A 19,923-nucleotide genomic window follows, 5' to 3' on the forward strand; every position below is an offset into this window, starting at 1 on the left:
CTAATCGACGACAGGTGGCAATGAGCTTCTGATACCTACCTTTTGTACTAATCGACGACAGGTGGCAATGAGCTTCTGATACCTACCTTTTGTACTAATCGACGACAGGTGGCAATGAGCTTCTGATACCTACCTTTTGTACTAATCGACGACAGGTGGCAATGAGCTTCTGACACCTACCTTTTGTACTAATCGACGACAGGTGGCAATGAGCTTCTGACACCTACCTTTTGTACTAATCGCCGACAGGTGGCAATGAGCTTCTGACACCTACCTTTTGTACTAATCGACGACAGGTGGCAATGAGCTTCTGATACCTACCTTTTGTACTAATCGACGCCAGGTGGCAATGAGCTTCTGATACCTACCTTTTGTACTAATCGACGACAGGTGGCAATGAGCTTCTGATACCTACCTTTTGTACTAATCGACGACAGGTGGCAATGAGCTTCTGATACCTACCTTTTGTACTAATCGACGACAGGTGGCAATGAGCTTCTGATACCTACCTTTTGTACTGATCACCGACAGGTGGCAATGAGCTTCTGATACCTACCTTTTGTACTAATCGACGACAGGTGGCAATGAGCTTCTGATACCTACCTTTTGTACTAATCGCCGACAGGTGGCAATGAGCTTCTGATACCTACCTTTTGTGCTAATCGCCGACAGGTGGCAATGAGCTTCTGATACCTACCTTTTGTGCTAATCGCCGACAGGTGGCAATGAGCTTCTGATACCTACCTTTTGTGCTAATCGCCGACAGGTGGCAATGAGCTTCTGATACCTACCTTTTGTGCTAATCGCCGACAGGTGGCAATGAGCTTCTGATACCTACCTTTTGTGCTAATCGCCGACAGGTGGCAATGAGCTTCTGATACCTACCTTTTGTACTAATCGACGACAGGTGGCAATGAGCTTCTGATACCTACCTTTTGTACTAATCGACGACAGGTGGCAATGAGCTTCTGATACCTACCTTTTGTACTAATCGACGACAGGTGGCAATGAGCTTCTGATACCTACCTTTTGTACTAATCGACGACAGGTGGCAATGAGCTTCTGATACCTACCTTTTGTACTAATCGACGACAGGTGGCAATGAGCTTCTGATACCTACCTTTTGTACTAATCGACGACAGGTGGCAATGAGCTTCTGACACCTACCTTTTGTACTAATCGCCGACAGGTGGCAATGAGCTTCTGATACCTACCTTTTGTACTAATCGCCGACAGGTGGCAATGAGCTTCTGATACCTACCTTTTGTACTAATCGACGACAGGTGGCAATGAGCTTCTGACACCTACCTTTTGTACTAATCGACGACAGGTGGCAATGAGCTTCTGATACCTACCTTTTGTGCTTATCGACGACAGGTGGCAATGAGCTTCTGATACCTACCTTTTGTACTAATCGACGACAGGTGGCAATGAGCTTCTGATACCTACCTTTTGTACTAATCGACGACAGGTGGCAATGAGTTTTGATACCTACCTTTTGTACTAATCGACGACAGGTGGCAATGAGCTTCTGATACCTACCTTTTGTACTAATCGACGACAGGTGGCAATGAGCTTCTGATACCTACCTTTTGTACTAATCGACGACAGGTGGCAATGAGCTTCTGATACCTACCTTTTGTACTAATCGACGACAGGTGGCAATGAGCTTCTGACACCTACCTTTTGTACTAATCGACGACAGGTGGCAATGAGCTTCTGATACCTACCTTTTGTACTAATCGACGACAGGTGGCAATGAGCTTCTGATACCTACCTTTTGTACTAATCGACGACAGGTGGCAATGAGCTTCTGATACCTACCTTTTGTACTAATCGACGACAGGTGGCAATGAGCTTCTGATACCTACCTTTTGTACTAATCACCGACAGTGATGTGGATTTCTTGGTGTTTAGATACTGTGCTTTTGACAATATGTCAGTACATCTGTTTGAACATATGTCAATAGTTTGACCATATGTCTAAACAGCACGTTGTAATTTTTCGTGCAGCATTCTGTATAGATTCTCTGCTGGGTAGCTTGCTCCAGTGACACCTTGCAAGAGTTTTCCTTTGCTGTCTGCAGTCCATATGTACACCTTAAAGGAGACGCCACATTGTTGGGTGACTACATTGGAGGAGAGACTGAAGACTGTAATACCATCCTTCACAATATTATTTGTTCGTGCTACACCATCGCCAATCGTGTGTATTTGATTCCAATTTTAAAAATTAACCCGTACCGTATATGGACAAAGCGCTTGTTGTCAAACGCCCGCATTGGACAAACCAAGTGTGATCAAAGACCCACTGCTGAGAAAACACCTGTGGTCAAACCCCCTATGGTCAAATTATATATTAAAGAAATTGTGTTTGTTCACTTGCTAAGCAATTAATTGCCTATACATTTTTTTTATATTGCCAGTGTGCAAGGAAGTGTAAGAATAGGTTGGAGGAACTTTAAAATACTTATTGCTATTTATTTCAGTGTTTGGAGGATGAAAATCCTTAATTTTCTATTAAATGTAACTCTTCATTTGTGTACTGTCATTATCCCTTCCCTTATGGTGTGAGTGTGATAATACACATTTTTAAAATTGAAATATTTTTTGTTTTAGTTATTAATTTGTTGTAGATTATTTTATGTTTCTGTGTACAAGACTAAACTAATCGTCAATGCATTCATCTGAAAGTGCAGTAATTGTCAATTGCGCTTTTTGGTTTTTAACTTTGCCATAGTTAGCATGCCAGTTCATATTTTGAAAACATGTTTGTGCACCAGAGGAATTAAATTTGTGTTTAAAATATTAATAGATTTAAATAAAAGAGAGGTCAGTTAAAATTCTGTGTACTGTTATGCTTAAGTTAGTGTCAAAAACAAAAATAGTTTGAAAGCATTAATGAATATTATATGAAATTTGAAAAAAAGATCAGAGGAATAATTCATCTTATTACTGCGTGTTTTTGTCTACTCTTTTAAGTGTAAAGTGTGTATTGGAATTCACAAACAGTTGGAATGTGTTAAAGCTTTCGGGTAACTTGTCACAAAATGTAGTCTTAATTATTTTTAGGTTGCAATGTCTCTTATTATCAGAATCAGGTGTGGCCAGTACTAATTAATTATAAAGTAAAAAAAAAATTAATTCTTGATTATACTTTTGTATATGACTATATATATATATATATATATATATATATATATATATATATATATATATATATATATATATATATCTATATAATCATTATTACTAGTTTTACTGGCTTGTTATTTAATCAATTTTCTTCAGGATCTTTTTAAAGAATACCCTCCTTCTAGCGCTTATGCTTTTCAAAGCCAATTGGAGAGATGTTGCAATGCAAGGCTCAAAAATTTATTTTATATTTAATAAATTTCACCCCTCTGCTATCATTATATATGTATATATATGTAAGTGTAAGCATAACTGGCCCTAAAAAATTTAACCCGCTAAGGTTCTTCATAAAAAGTTGTTTTGGCTCTTCACCTTTTTTCTTTACTCTATTTCTTACTTTTATTTGTTTCAGGGATTCAGATTTCTCAACTTGAGATTTCTCAGAATGCTATAAAATACTCAATTATATTGAAGCAGATTCTTTACAGTCTCTAATTTAAATAGAATTGTAATGCTGATTTCAGTCAGTCTATGTAATCTGGTTTTTTAAATCTTCAACAGATTCTCACTATAATTTGATTTCTGTTTAAACCTTTTTCTAAGCAGTCATTCTGTCAAGTATTTATAATAAAAACTGTATTATACTGTACTAGTATTTGTATAAATTGGTTAGTAATTACATTTTTTAACTTATTTAGCATGATATAAGTTAGCTGTAACTTTTTGTATGATGTATCTTGAAAGCAGACAATATCTTGAAATGACTAAGTTAAATAAGACTACTGCAAAATAAGACTACTTTTATGATCACCTTTAAGTAGTTACAATAAATGCATTATGAATTTATTTGTATAGAACTTAAATAACTGACAGTAAAATAACATTAAAAAATTGTCAAATAATTCCATCTGACTAATAATCATGGACTAATTTTATGTGCAGCACTTTTAATTAAAAACAGATGTTGAATTCTGAAAATTGTCTGTATTTTGTATTGACAGTTTGTTTTTATTTGCTTATTTATGAGGAAAAGAAACCAAATAAATTAGCTGTAACAAAGCCAATTCATTAGATGCATTTATTAATAACAAATTAAAATTGGTGATCACAAAGAAGGAAATTTAAGAATGAACGGTTGTGTTCGTTTTAAAAAAAAAAAAAGAAAACTTATGATCAAAATATTTAATCTTCTAGTTTCATTTTAAATATAAAATAACACAAATTACAATTAATGTAACCAAATATTTGTAACTTTTTTATGAAAAGTATTTATGATAAACAGAAAACAGATAAACCATTAATGTTGTTCTCTTTGAACAACTATGTACATAAAAAGTTTTTTAAAATAGTATTACATTAAAATTGCATATTAAATAATTTTCTAAGCTACTGATTTTAAAGCACAACACAAACAAATGGACTGGAAGAAATGAATAAATTCTTAAAATATGAAGTGTGATATTTTGTGAAAAAGTTAACCTTTCTGGCACTTAACATTCCAGTTCAAAACTTGAGTTCATACAAAATGTGTGACCACAAAAAATGGCTAAATAATTTTTTATAATAACTGATTTAGGTGGTTCACTAGAGCACGTGTTCTACAGATACTACACCGTAGAGGTGGATAAAAATGAGGACTTTCTCAATATGAAAATGACAGAACATGTTTAGGCAAAAGCAATAAAATGGCCAAGAAATTGATGCCAAACATTGTTAAACAGAAAATATGCATACCATGAGAGTAGAAATATTTTTGTGAAAAATCTAAATTAGTTAATGTACAAACACAATTCAGAAACATGTTAGATTAATTGTATTATCTATAAAGTTATTTATAATCAAACTGAAGAGATTTTTCTTTTATTTAATGAGATAAAAATAAATTGTAATAAAAAAACAATATTATCAAGCTAACATGTTATAAATAACTATAACCAAAACAAATTTCCAACATTTTTACAGAGACAGAAATAAATCAATTTTAATCAGTACTTAAGCAGCTGTGCATCTCCAAAAGCTCTACTACTTCCAAGGCATATTAGCTCTAGGTATCATATCTAGCAGAAACTGCCGCTGAATATCTTGTTGCTTGGCAAAAGGGATATTGCACAAAAAAGGAGCACGTGAGAAAGCTGAAGACAAAAGAGCTGTCCTCCTCTAAGATGAACTTGCTGTGCCTGAAGGTAGTTATGATGATGTCTAAGCTGTTCAGTACTTGGTCTAATATTTGCTACAGCTGGGGCAGAATCTTGGGGTTGTGGGGTATTGCTACAAGAGGACAAGTAATAAGATAAGTCAGGACATGTTAAGAAAGATATAAAGTTAATTTCTGGTGGTTTAGGTTTTGGCGGGGTATCTGCAACAATGTATTTTCTAGCTGTTTTCTTAGACTTAGAGCTTGCTTAGCAGCAGGTGTCTCGTAGTATAGGTGGGGGTAACTGAGATGCATGTAATAAAATTTAGAAATAGACACTGCTTTTATAACATACCCAGACATTGTTAACTTCTAGCACTTCCTTTACAGTTAATCAAAGGGCTTAGTCAGCCAACTGTTAAATACTAAATATTTTGCAAACCCCAACGTCTTGTCATTTAATAATCGGCCTACTATATGCACAACCCCCAACCAAAAATTGTCGCTGTATTACACACTGGGTGGCCTACTGTAGTTTTACATGGCTTTTATTTATTAACAGAGACAACACAATTCTAAAATCCTATTTTCTCTTAATTTACAAATGCCCCCCCCCCCCCCACTCCTCCTTGAGATATGCGATGGCGTAAACAAAATATTGTAGAGGTTGATAAGTTCATGTCACAGAATTTCAGAAACGTGTTATTTCACTAAGAAATCATTTCAGGAGAAATGCTTATGCTTGCAGTCGTATTTGCTCTTAGCACATTTGTGATCGTAGGTGACGTCATTAATTTTCTTCATAGACGCAGTAAACACTGGCATTAAGAAATGTTTTTTTTTCTCTGAGTTACACGCAAAGTTAAATTACAGGTTATTAGTTATCCTTATAATATGAGCAAATTCTAAATAGTAAACAAGACTGCTTAGCGTGCAGTCTAGTATTATTTAATACATTTTATTCAGATCTACCGCTAACAATTACAAATCCCAGAAAAGGCAAGTTTTTTGGTTTTGTAAATGAAAGTTACTCAGAATGTATCTAAAGTATTGTTCACTTTTATAGCTCACGCAATCTCAGCAGCTGAAAATTATGAAACTGGAGACCTAAGTTGGTCTAGAATCTAGACTTAAACATTGAAAAGGAAAAGATATTCAAATTTTTTCTAGTGTTTTTTTTAGTCATTTCAAATTATAAAATTTTAACATCTACAGCCACGTTTTTATTTCAGATTGATAAATAAATGCTAAAATGATAAATACAGAGTCATTGTATAACAAATTACATATGCTAAAACTTAGTCTATTTAGAGAAAGACTTTTGCACTCAAAAGAAAATGAAAGTAAAAGTGCAATAATTGACTTGACGCACTGATTAATTTTGGTCTCACATAGCAGTTAATATTGTACTATACCAACTATGCATGTGCAAAAGCAGCATAAGTAGCAAAAATGCTCTGAATGTTGATATTAAAAAACAATTTTTAGAATGGTAAATTTTTAAGCTTAAACGGTCTTGAGTTTTTAAAAACTGCGAATCTGGAAGTTCTAAAACTAAAATTTTACTAATCTGGAAACATGATTAAAATATCATTCTCAAATCTGGAATATTTCAGAAAAGTCGCACCTGCATATACCGCATTTACACTTATGACATGTATACTATACATTTCCAAAACACAAAGCCCGCCAAAAGTTATTTTTATCCGGAACAATTTTCTCCACAGAACATGTATACTTTAGCGTTCACACTAAAAAAACATGTTATACAACAAGCATGGCCTTTGACCCGGAGCGTCTGCTATATAGGCCCAGATAATTAAAATAAAGAGAAAACAAAGTAAAAAAAAAGACGTAGATAGTGGGCACACAGCTTTATTTTTTTAAAAAGGAAAATGGTGTAGCCACGGCGCTTGCGATTCAACAATGAATTATCTAAAAATTAGAGAACATGCAAGATTTTATAAATTTTATGCCAGCTACTGGAGCTAGACAGTTTTTATAAATATAATGCTGTGTATAATACCACGGGTCGTAGACATTACCCACCTGTTATTACCCCTCGCTCCCATCCCGCAGTACAATCACCCTTTCCCACCCCAACCCCATGGTAGCAATTTCCCCAGCTTCTTTAATTGCTAGTCTCTATCCTTCAGAAACAGCTTCCAATAAACAGGGCTAAATATTTGTTTGCTGAAAGGCCCCATTTCTCCGAAAACTTGCATCTGCCAAGTTCATTAAACGTATTGTGATTGTGTTATCACTATACTGAGTCTATTATAAAAAAAGTAGATCTAGTTTTTAGAGTAGGGGGTCATCCATAAATGACGTCACACTTTTTTTGACGATTTTTACCTCCCCCCTCCCCTCCGTCACAAAAAGCCAGACCCCCCCCCCCTAAAATGACGTCACACCTCAGCCTACAACCCCCCTCAAAATTGCAGTTTTTAAACATCGATATTTTTCCAAAATCTTGTCAAAATAGAGTATTTTAATCAATTCCTATTATAATTTATTAAAACAGTTATCTAAAACGCAAAATAACGTCTAAAATTCTTTTTCCAACATTGCTCTTTGATAATGCAAAAGTGTGACGTCGCACCATCATAACCCCCCCCCCCCCCCATCCCCCTCCTCATCACAAACCGTCACAAAATTACGGACCCCTCCTCCCCCCCCCCTACGAGTGTGACGTCATTTATGGACGACTCCAAGGGCCTATGACATTTCCCCCCCCCCCCCCACTTCGTTTCTTTATGTTAATTATGTCCCATTTTAAACCTAAATAATTAGCCTATGACTTTTTTATCTGCCTGTTTTTTTAGTCAGTTGATTATGTGTGATCACACGAGCACATTCTGGTGGGCCTATAGATTTATTCATGTCAGACGGAAACTAAAAATATGTTGGTCAAGGAAAAATTTGGTATAAATTTGGTTCAATTATATTTTTTAATTAATTAATATTTTCGTAATTAATACCTAAACTGGTTTTGAGGCAAAATTGTAATGCCTTAGACATTCATTAAAACGTGTTTGGAATTTAATTAAAGACATAATAAGTGATTATAGAAATGTAAATTTTAGCAGGGCCTAGAGAAATTATAAATTATGAAATCGTGTGCTCAAAAACTCTAAATAAGTAGAATCTATATTTAATTTTGCAATCAGCTGAGACCTATGATGCGATTACTACTTTTGACGCATGCGCACTCATCTGAAAATTCAGAACATGCCCTATGTTTTCGCTCAGCGAGCGATGACAAAAACTTGACCCAGAACATAAAAAGGGGCGTGGTTTTGTGCCCTGCGACTCAGAAGATGTTCTATATACCCGTAACATGTTTAGTATACACTTTAGTAGGTCAAGTCTAGTATACATGTCATAAGTGTAAACGCGGTGGTAGAGGGAACTCCTTCCAACATTACAATTAAGAATAGATAAGAAGAACAAAAAAAAGGCAAAAGTAAATCTCTTGAGACTGTTGTTTCAGCTGTATAAAAAGAGACAAAAGAATACAAACAAATTTCCTATCTATCTATATATATAATTCTCTTCAGGGAGACGTTAGAAAACAAGCTGCAAAGCGCGCCTTGCAGACCCCTCTCTTCCTCTCTATCGCTACCCCCCCCCCCCTCACATGGTCTGGTGAGCTGTGGTTCACGCTAAATGTTTACATTTTACAATCGTAGAGCCGGGTTTAGTGACGGCTATTAGGGGCAGATAATTTAGTTTGAAACTATTTTAAACTTAGAGGAGGTAACTAAGAAGAGGCTGCTTTCACGGGGGGGGGGGGGGGGAGTGTTTTAAAGCAAATATTTTCAGTGGCAGCATTGGTACTGTCGAATTCACAAATTATGAATTACTGAGAAGTAGAAAAAACAACAACTAAATAGCGCCGTATGATACATCGCGGGTCGGCTCGTGATTGTTTAATTTAAGATGTTGAAAAATTCTTAATTTCAAAACAAAAACTTCAGCTTCATCTTAGCTTTGATTTAACAGGAGTTGATGCTGCAATAATCTAAACTATTTAGGATTTTATAGTCTTCTTTACAAGCTCATGCATACACAGTTACAACATAGTTTTTATAACTGCATGATCTTTCCCAGTTAATTGAACCCACCCAGTCACAGAAATTATCTTGTGGCCATTTTGAATTTGTTAATTCATAATTTGATGTGAAAGATGTAATAAATGTTTATACCGCCTTATCATTAATTTCATTACATAAATTTTAACAAAACATTTAAAACTAGCATTTAATAATTTTTTTTTTAAATGTAATTGAAACTTAAAAAAAAGTGATGACTTGACTGAAGACTTTACATTAAATAATTAGTGGAACAATTGCACTCTATAATGGGACAGCAGATATGTATTGTGATGTATTGAGACTCAAAAAATTACCTCCATATCTTCACTGTCATCACTGTCATCACTGTCATCACTGTTACTTTCAAGCTCTTCAAGGTTATATGAAAGAGCAACTTCCATAAGAGATTGCTTAACCAAAGATGGTCGTCCATCAACCTGATCAGATATAGATTATTAGTTGCTTCAACTTCTAATAATGTTTTTCCTTATAAACAACAGAAAAAGATAGAATATGATTAAGCCATGAAAAACAAGATTTTTTTAAAAACCAGACTGTTATGATGCATACATTGGTGAGAATGAATGTTGGTGCAGGTGGATAAATGCATCTCTGACCATTACCTCACTGTGAAGTCTAGAGGTAGACTAGGTCTAAATAAAATGTATAAAATAATGCTTGTATTGTCCATGAACAGAGACTTGTATATATCTTGTTCATCTTAAAGAAATCGCCACCATCATGGTTCCTCTTAATTTAAATGTAATGCGAATGAATGTTGGTGTGGGTGAAAGTGAACTAATGAAAATATGATGCACATAAAAAGATAGTAACGTGAGTTATGATGTGTGTTCTCTGAGCATAAATTGGTGTGAATGAATGTTGTTGCGGGTGTATGTTGAACAGATGAAGATGTGACACACATAAGGAGATAGTTACGTAGAAGTTAGAAAGAATGTTGTTGTAATAGAATGAAAGCTAGTGAGTTAGGGGCTGGGTATTGAATAAGTGAGTTCAGGTTATGCTGCTGATATGTCCTGTCAATGAGTATGGGTTATGCTTTCGATGTCAGAGGTAATCAGTGTCCTGTCAATGACCAGTCCCACTCGTATACTGAACTCACAATGTTATTCGTTCGAATTAAACTTGAAATAGAAAGTAATAAGTATTCTCTCAAGTGTATTAACCTTGTCTGTGACTAAGTGATAACCTATGAGAAGGGATATTGGTAGTGGAACACCAGCTGTGATTAATAATGGTTTGGAAAGGTGAAGCCCTCTCACAGCAACCACAACACTACACTGACTCAAGGTTTTATCACATTAAAAACAGCATCACAATAAATTGTTGCAATCTCATTTTTCCCCCTCTGCTCACAAAAAAAAAGACTTGGTTGAGGGGTCACGGTGAGTTCACCTTGGTTTTGAAATCAGGAGGACCATAGAATCGTCATAGCCGGAATATGGCTATATGTCCTATATGAGATTGTCCGTTGTTTTTACCTACACCAGCAGGACCAAACACAAACTCAGAGTCAAGATGAGTATTAATTAACTGAAAATATCAGAAAGAAATTCTCACTGAATTGTTATCTAGTGTCGTCAGACCTAGCATTTGTGTAAAATGAGGATGTCAGACGTTTCTGTAGAAGTCTTTTCCAGATTGTTTTATGAACAAATTTAGCAGTTGTGGGAAAAAATAGCTGAGGTCAAATTAAAAAACACATTGCCAATCAGTGCTATTTTTCAATAACAAATTGTAAAAATTACCTTAAAGAAATTGGGCGGTGGCAGTTCCAGTTCATTTCTTTTGTTTGTCTGAGTGTTAAAATCACTGTTTTTTGGGTAATAGAAAAACAGCTTCTGTCCCATAACATGTATTATATCTCCATGCTTTACTTCTTGCCATTTATCCATAACAAGGGCCAGGCCATTTATGCTGACAGCAGCTTCTCCCATTCTCTTTAAATATCCCTGCAGAATGTTTAAATGATGAAGGCTATTTTTTTCTCAAAATAGGAATACATAACATCAGCTATCAAATTATTAATAAATATTATTTAGAACAGACCACACAGGCCTAGAAAAAAAATATGTGTTGCAGCGACCAAGATGTCTGCGTGATGTTGGGAAATTGTCAGACACATTTATAATTATTAGAGGATCTACACATTCTAGCATCAATATGCAAAATTTCATCACAGTATCTTACATAACTACAACTGTATTATAATTTTTAGCTTAAAAAGAAGGACTATAAGTAAAGGCAATGTTACAAAGTATGTGTCAGCTAAGGAAACAGAAATAATAAAAGGAATATCTAAAATTGTGAAAATTTTAAAGTTTGAAAAGAAAAACAGCAAATCTGGGATTTTTAAAACTCAGATTTTGCTAATCCAGAAAGTGAAGAAAAAAGATTCTGGAAACGGGAATTCCTCAGAAAAATTGCACCCTTGTAAATATCAGTAAAATACTTACTTGGCCTTTGTCATCAAAGCTTAGAATACAGGGTTTGCTGGTAATGTTGCTGGTAATGATACACTTTTCATCCTCGTAGCTAAATGTACCAAGAACACATCAATAAATTAATAAAGTGTGTCAAAATACATTACACATTTACATCTATAAATACTAAAGAAAAAATTGGTTTCAAATACAAACCTTCCTAAGGCTGAAACAGGTGTTCTCGCTAAATGGATGATGTCACTGCCTGAAAGCCTAATTATCGCATAAAACTCCTGAAGAAATAAAAAAAAATGGTGCTTTCATCATGTGTCGTTCATTTTCAAAATGTGTTTTAAGAGATATTTGTGTGATTTTTATTGTTGCAATAACATGGCTTACAAGTTTTTTCAGGCATTATTTGATGGAAATCAACAATTAAGAGATGGATATAGATGAAGAAGAATCTGATATTAACAGCGATGACTCCTTCCATTGATGAAACTGACATGGAATCAGAATGGAGATATCAGTTGACTGATGTGACTGACAAAAAGGGCTTGTTTACTGCAGTTGAAGGAATGCTATACTTGTTATTCCTGCTAACTGTCTACCAATTAAGTAAAGATTACTCTTTAGACCCAGCGATCCATTGTACAGATGAGGTAGAGTTCATGTTTCTCGACCTCTGCATATGAAGGGATGGTGTGGTCAGCACTGTGCCCAGCGGCCTTTAATTTCCCAACATGAGTCAGGTACCCATCAGATTTGGGTGGACTCAAGAGACTTCTTACAGTCACAAGACTGAACCAGGATCCAAACTCATGACCTTCGAACTAGCTGTCAAATACTCTATCAGCCAACCACTTCGTCCCATGGTCTACCATTGGACAATATCAAATTATTTGTGTCCAACGCATGCATAGATGACTTTGTCACTTAACGAAATGTGTACATAGAACAGTACTTTGCCAACCAGTCTGCTGCAAAGAAGACCTCAGTCAAATGGACTCAACTGAGTGATGATATATTACCAAGTACATATATATCAAAATATGCTTGCCTGCAATATGCCTCCATCAAGTTCCTGATCGGAGACTTAGCTGGTCTACTGACACTGTGGTCAAGTACCAAGAAAATTTCAGTATTTTTTTTTCCTATTTCATGTAGATTCTTGTTGTTGTTAAAATTTCAACCGTTCACTAGATTTTTTTAGGCTCTATTAAAAACTAGTCTTAAAATGGCTTTTTACTATGAGCAGGACGTTTAATTGTACCTGTCAGGTTTAATAAATCTAATGCTTTTGAAGATGCCATTTTTTGAGAAAATTGACCTTAAAAAAAGCATGATTTAACAAAAAAAAAAAAAAAAAAAAAAAATAGGCCTAAGGTTTGGCTAATCTTTTTCTATATAATGAATAGACGAACTGGATGATGTCCGATAATAGACTCTTCCATAAAATAAGTGTGTTGGGTTGTTAGTAGTATTGTAATCTCGACTAATTTTATGGTTAGAAATTAGGGTTGGTAGGACTAGGGTTGGGGTTAGGGTTAGCACTGACATTAGCCAGCCATATGCGTATTTAGTTAACTACCAGTAACCTATAGACCCTTTTTTCAAGAAGATTCCATTATCGGACACCGGTATAAAAATTCTCCCAACTTTTTTTTTTTAACTTAGTCTTAGACTGTCTTAGACAACATTTTACTAGATTCTAGATCTAGAAAGAACTTGTTAAATGTTCTAGATCTAGATTAGATCATTAGATCTAGCTAGCTTGCTAGATCTACTACTAGATCTAGTACTAGATCTAGATCTAGATAGATTTTTTTTTTTTTCAAATTTCAAATTTATTCAAACAACGGTTACAATTGTAGGCTCAAAGGCCTTTTTTCACATTGGCCGTTTAAACAAATAAAGCAATTCAATAACACATAGCAGTAACACATAGCACACTGAAAACGTGGAATAAAGAAACAATGGTACATAGCTATCATACATAATGAGATAAAAAAGAGAATATAATAGATGAATGAGAAATGTTACAATGAGTCAGTTAGGTCATTAAATAATTTTAGTTTTAGTTTAGATTTGAATATATTTTCAGATCTAGATAGCTTTATTTTATTAGGAAGATTGTTCCACAAATTAGAACCAGAGTAGGCGAAGCTATGTTTTTGGAAAAAGGTTGAATAAGGGAATGGTAAATTAAGACGACGATTTAATTTTATGTTAAAAGAAAATAGATCTGATAAGTAAGAGGGGGCTGTTTCGTGGAATATTTTATATAAGAAAATTGATTTAGTATATATTATCTTTTTATTTAATGGAAGTATTTTAGTAGTAAGAAAAGAATCCAGACTACTAGACAAGCCAGTAACCAGTTTTATAGCCCTTTTTTGTAAAGAAAGAAGAGGACGCTGCTTAGATATAAAGCTGCCGCTCCACACTACAGAAGCATAATCCAACCTGGATTGAATAAAAGCCTCATAAAAAACCAGCCTGCTCCTATAGTTGAGAAAGTTCTTTATCCTTGCCAATTGAAAGGTTGTCTTTAATAAGGACATTCTTAGAAAATGAATATGGTCAGACCAAGTGAGGTTGTGATCTATAAACAATCCTAGGCATTTGTAACTGTCTACCTGTTCAATGTTTGAATTGTCTATAGTAATGTTTAATGCGGTGGATGGAAGACGAAGGCGTTTCTAATGAGTTGTAATAAACATTGACTTGGTTTTATCGGGGTGAAGTTTCATTTTGTTAAATTTTGTCCAAGTAGCAAGCTGATTGGCACATGTTTGAAGTTTGTAACTGAGTGACTCAGCACTGTCTGCAAAGACATGCAAAGAAGTATCATCAGCGAACATCTCGCACTGACCAGCGTCAATATGAAATGGAAGATCATTAATGTATAAAGAAAAAAGTAAAGGACCTAAGATTGAGCCCTGTGGAACCCCTATATTAACATATTTCTGTGAAGAGATGGTATTGAGGTGAAACACGCGTTGAGATCGGTTAGATAAAAAGGAGTGAAGTAACCTAACTGTAAAGTCGTGGAATTTGTATGGAATTAGTTTTTTAAGAAGTATGGTGTGATCAATAGAATCAAATGCTTTTCTGAAATCGACAAACAGCGAGCCACAGAGTAGGTTTTTGTTAATATTTTTAAGCCAGTTTTCATTCATCTTAATCAGAGCAGTGTGACAAGAATGAAACTTTCTAAACCCAGACTGATTACTATGGAAAAGCTTGAGCTTTTCTAGGTAATTTGAAATGCATTTGTTTATATGTATTTCTAGTGGCTTGGAGAGGGAAGAAAGTATAGAAATTGGCCTGTAGTTATTAGCATCTTGGATGTTACCTTTTTTGTGTAGTGGTATAACCTTAGCATGCTTAAAATGTGTCGGGTAATAATGCTTGGCAATACAGAGGTTATAGACATAGGTTAAAACTTCGGAAATTATTGGAGCTGAAATCTTCAATACATTATTAGAAATATCATCAAACGAAGTTGTTGAAGACGGTTTAAGAGATTTTAGGCTAACATATACTTCAAGAACAGTGAGAAGCGGAATGATCAGCTCTGTCCTACCACGGTGAGCAGAATTACAAAAATGTTTAAGCTCCTCACTGATTGTGTAATCAGCATCTGTGTTGAGCGCTACAGATGATATAAAATGATTGTTAGTCATCAGCAGATATCTGGCAATGTCCAGCTGTATTACATGTGCGTTTTTTTCTAATTATTTGATTTATAGCAGTCCAGATAGATTTGGAATTAGGTTTGCCTGACAGCAGCTTATTAAAATACTCCTTCTTCGACCTACGCACGAGCAGTTTGACATAATTTCGCTGCCTACAGAAGTCCTCAGAAGTTCCATAACGTTTAAGCCAGTCTCTTTTATTAATTGCAGATTCGATATTGTTGTTAAACCAAGAAGGTTTGTATGTAGTCTTAACCCTTTTAGAGATTTTAGGAATATGTTTGTCATATATAGTATAGAAAATACGCAGCCATTCAGAAATGGCAAGATCGGGACAATTATAATTGTATACATTGCAGAAGGGGGCAGCCAATAAATCCGAAAGAAAAAGATTTTCATTAAATTTTCTAAAAGAGCGATAACTTATAGTTATGTGTTGCCGCAAAGGTACACATAATCTTTTTGTCGAAAACGTACAACAAACAGGGAAGTGGTCACTAACACCACAAGAGGGGACACAGACCTCTATTAGGTTGCAGTCAGGTGATGCGTATATGTGGTCAATTATTGTACTTGATTTATCATTTACCCTGGTAGCCGTGTGCACAAATTGTTTTAGATTCAAAGAATCAATAATATCTTGCCAATATTCTTGAGGTTTTAATAAATTTATATTAAAATCTCCCAATATGATATATTCATTGTTAGTAGATAAAACGGTATCCATCATGGAGCAAAAACGATCATACCAATCCATGTTTTCACAGGGATTTCTATAAAGGAAGCAAATTAAAATTGCCGGATGGTGTTTGCTTTTTTCGAGTTCAATCCAAATACATTCTATATTGTCCGTTGACAGATCCTTCCTGTACTTGAAACGAATTGAGGAGTGGACATAGACACAAAGGCCAGTTTCTTTGTGTAAGGATGGGTCTCGGCGTATTAGGTTATAATCAGAGACGGATATCTCAACATCATTTATAAAAGATTGTAATCGAGTTTCAGAGAAACCAAAGATATGGAAAGGATTGTTGGAATTGTTTAAAATTTTTAGAACTTCATGGTGTTTATTAAATATGTGGAAAATATTTAAATGGCCCAATTTTAGCCCACTTTGTGAGGGCCAGGATGATGAAAATAGACAATGCATAAAGATAATAAAATATCAATGAATAAGAGATGTTATAAACAAAAATCAATATAATGAACTAATTAAACAGAATCAATATAATTGTCTTACAATTACACGCTTTGTCATCCAATAAACAAACACTCGCTGCTCTTCACACTGCCTTATTATCTCTCTTTCTCTCTCTTTCTCTCTCTCACTCTCTCTCTCTCTCTCTATCAAAATAAATACCTATATATAAATATATATATAAATATATACATATATATATATAAATATTGCTATATTAATGTACAATAGTATCAGTATGTATTATAATTAAAATAGTACAGTGAGCTAAACTAGTAAATAGTAAGTGAAAAAAGTTAGGTTCCAGGAAGGCGCTTAAGCGACAACATTAGAGCTTGATGAAGCAACAAAGGGCTAAAGCCCATTAAGTGATGTAAGCCTGGGCTAGAGTTCAATTGATCTGAAGATATTGTTGGAAGCAAATCAACAGTCGAAACCAAATCAGACCTTGTACCTTTTACGTTTGAAAGTTGCACATGATCTTTATCTGTTATGCTGACGGCTCTTTGGGGATACTTTATGTTTTTAGCGAGAATGCTGCTTCCAATTTTAGTCAAATGAATACTGTCACTGTACAAGCGTTGTCTCGGGGCACCTGACTTCGCAGTGAAAAAAGGTGTATTGTTTATAAAACAGTATTTATAACTAATGCAGAAAGACTGTAAAAATCTATTATTTATATCTATCAAGTGCCTCCCCTTGCCCCGACATGGGGGTACGATGGATGAAAATCGGATTGTTGCGTTGGGAAATTTGTGAGTGATACTTCTCACAATTTCTAGCATATTAGCTTGTGACAGTCTGACGTTTGATAGACTGTCGTTGACACCACAATGTAAGGTTACATTTGTGGTATTAGAGTCACGTGATCGGCTACTAATAACGTCCCTAATTTTTTCAAAATTTGCCCCAGGCAGCGCTATTACCGATACACGCTCGTAATGATCCGTGGCCATTATATCAGGATGGAGACCTTTAAGTGTAGAGTCACCAAGGATCAAATGGTGTTTCGTTGTTAGGTTGGTGTAGGGGGCGGCGACATGTTGTGTGCTATCTCTATTAGTGGCATAGTGAGTAGAGCGTTGGACAACAGGGACATGAACAGCCTTGACCGTTGGAACGCTGTATTGTGTAGAATTGCTTTTAGTTCGTGGTCGTTGCAGGGTGCTGGGACTCGAATGTTCCGATGGTTTGATTCGCGCTCTGTCATCACGTTGTGTAATTTTAACAGGGATTGGGAACGGAGCTTCTTGCATGATGCCTGCCGATGTGATTTTTGTTTCATTTATTAGTTGTTGAATATCCTCACATGTTGAGGTGGATATTGTGCTGCAAGAGGGTTTCTTGGTTGTGAGGAGTTTCTTTAGTGACGCAGAAATATTTTCTTGATCAATCAAACGCTTCTTAAGGTTAACGTGTATATCTTTGCAGCTATGCACTTCATTAGATAGTCTCTTGACTTCGTCCCTTAAGACAGCGTTTTCGACTCGGAGTTGTTCTAGTTGGCTGTTAAACTGCAATTTCTCCGCTTTAAAAGCTTTTTTAACACAGGTGATCTCGTTAAGAATAAACGATCTTAAGTTATTATCCAGTTGTGTGGTTTGAAGAAATGATATATTTGGACTAAGCAAATCAGTTGGTTGAGATAGGTTTGATGAAAATGTATAGTTATTTATGGGTGTTACACAATCTAACGGATTGGTATTGATCGTATCCTCTGCACATTGATTGTCACTGTAGGAAGCGGACATAATCATGGGCGGTGAAATGGGTAGCTCCAATACTCTGGGTGGGGACAGTGAAGGTGGTGGTGACAGTGATAGTGGCGGCGACATGGGTAGAGGCATGTCGACAGCTTTGTCTGTTGTAATTAGGTTATTTAGAATACAGCAAAATTCCGAATCCACCCAAACAGACACAACGTTAGATTTTCCCTGTACCATAATTTTGTTATTCGTGTGGTACAGATGGACAGACAGCCCTGGTAATTTATAATTATCTTCAACATTGGCGCCATCATCATCGCTTCTTTCCTCAACAACATCAGCATATTTTGTTTTGAAGATTCTTTTTACTTTTTCATAGCTAATTGAGTTTATAAAGGCAATGATAACGCATTGTCCTCCATCTTTCTTTTGAAAATGAATATCATCCGCTGCACAAATGTTAGCAATCTTTTTTGATATCGCTTTTTCTTTATTTAAACGATACTTCTTAGCTCTGCTGCTTCTGGTGACCACACCAGTCCCTAACATTTTCACTCACCAGTAAAATTAAAATATCATGCTGACATCAGTAGAAATAGATGAAAAAGAAAACGAATCATCAGTAGATCTACAACAACTAAGAATATAGATATCCGGTTTACATTTTAACAATGGATGAGACAATAAAATAAAAACTTAAAATATCACAATAAGAACCGGCTAGTAAATTAGTACTAAACTACATTCTCAACCCTAATGGATGAGTAGTACTTCCCTTAGATTTTTTTGGATTAAATAGTGAATAAAAACACTAAAAACTATGAAAGAAAGTTGACATCAATTCCGGAAGTAAACAAGTTGACGCCATTTTTCAAAAATCTAGAGTCTAGACTATATAATACTATATATTAGATATAGATATAGTAAGTAAAGTGTAAAGTATTCTAAGAAATTAATTATTATAATTAGAAAATCTAAGAATCATTAATTTTTTAAAGTTTAAGACTGAGTAGTTTAAGAAATTAAGACAGTAAAAAAATCATTTTACTCGCTTACCACCATTTTTCTGCACTGTGATGTGAAACCAACAAACAATCTTATCTAGAATTCTAAAAAATAGGACAATGTAGAGTAGATTGTTAGATCTAGATCTAAAAAAAACTATTCTAATAATTAACGTCGTTGAAATTACAGAAAGTGGTTGATTTTAGATTTCTAGATTTACAGTATTCTACAGAGATGGAGTATTTTTTTTTTGTTTTCAAGAAACAAAAGATCATCCAAGATTGATTAAAAACACGCACATTTTTAGGCCTAAGTAAGGTGGCGCCTAAGATTTTAAACTTCATTTGTTGAAGATGAATTAAAAACAACTAAAAACTACATTTATGTACCTTTAATTTGTTACTAATTTTAATTATCAAAATTAAACTGTAGCCTAGAAAATAATTTGTGAAAAAAAAAACGTGTACCCGTTTCACGTGAATTATAGGCCTAGATCTATATAT

The 19,923-nt window shown here is 34.9% G+C and overlaps 1 protein-coding gene across 1 annotated transcript; it reads right to left on the reverse strand.

Moving 5' to 3' along the window:
• Window positions 1-4,393: 4,393 nt before the first annotated feature.
• LOC131936799 (uncharacterized) lies at window positions 4,394-19,682 on the reverse strand. Its single transcript, XM_059293877.1, has 6 exons — window positions 19,472-19,682; window positions 12,027-12,103; window positions 11,844-11,922; window positions 11,136-11,339; window positions 9,681-9,803; window positions 4,394-5,403 (listed from the first exon to the last, which is right to left on the reverse strand). Exons 1-6 carry the CDS (start codon window positions 19,475-19,477, stop codon window positions 5,356-5,358), a joined length of 537 nt encoding a protein of 178 aa, XP_059149860.1. The 5' UTR covers window positions 19,478-19,682; the 3' UTR covers window positions 4,394-5,355.
• Between the last annotated feature and the right edge of the window lie 241 nt (window positions 19,683-19,923).

The sequence above is a fragment of the Physella acuta genome, unplaced genomic scaffold (genome assembly GCF_028476545.2).
Source record: "Physella acuta isolate Inbredline_101_S28 unplaced genomic scaffold, ASM2847654v3 ptg000187l, whole genome shotgun sequence".
Classification (NCBI taxonomy): Eukaryota; Metazoa; Mollusca; class Gastropoda; family Physidae; genus Physella; species Physella acuta.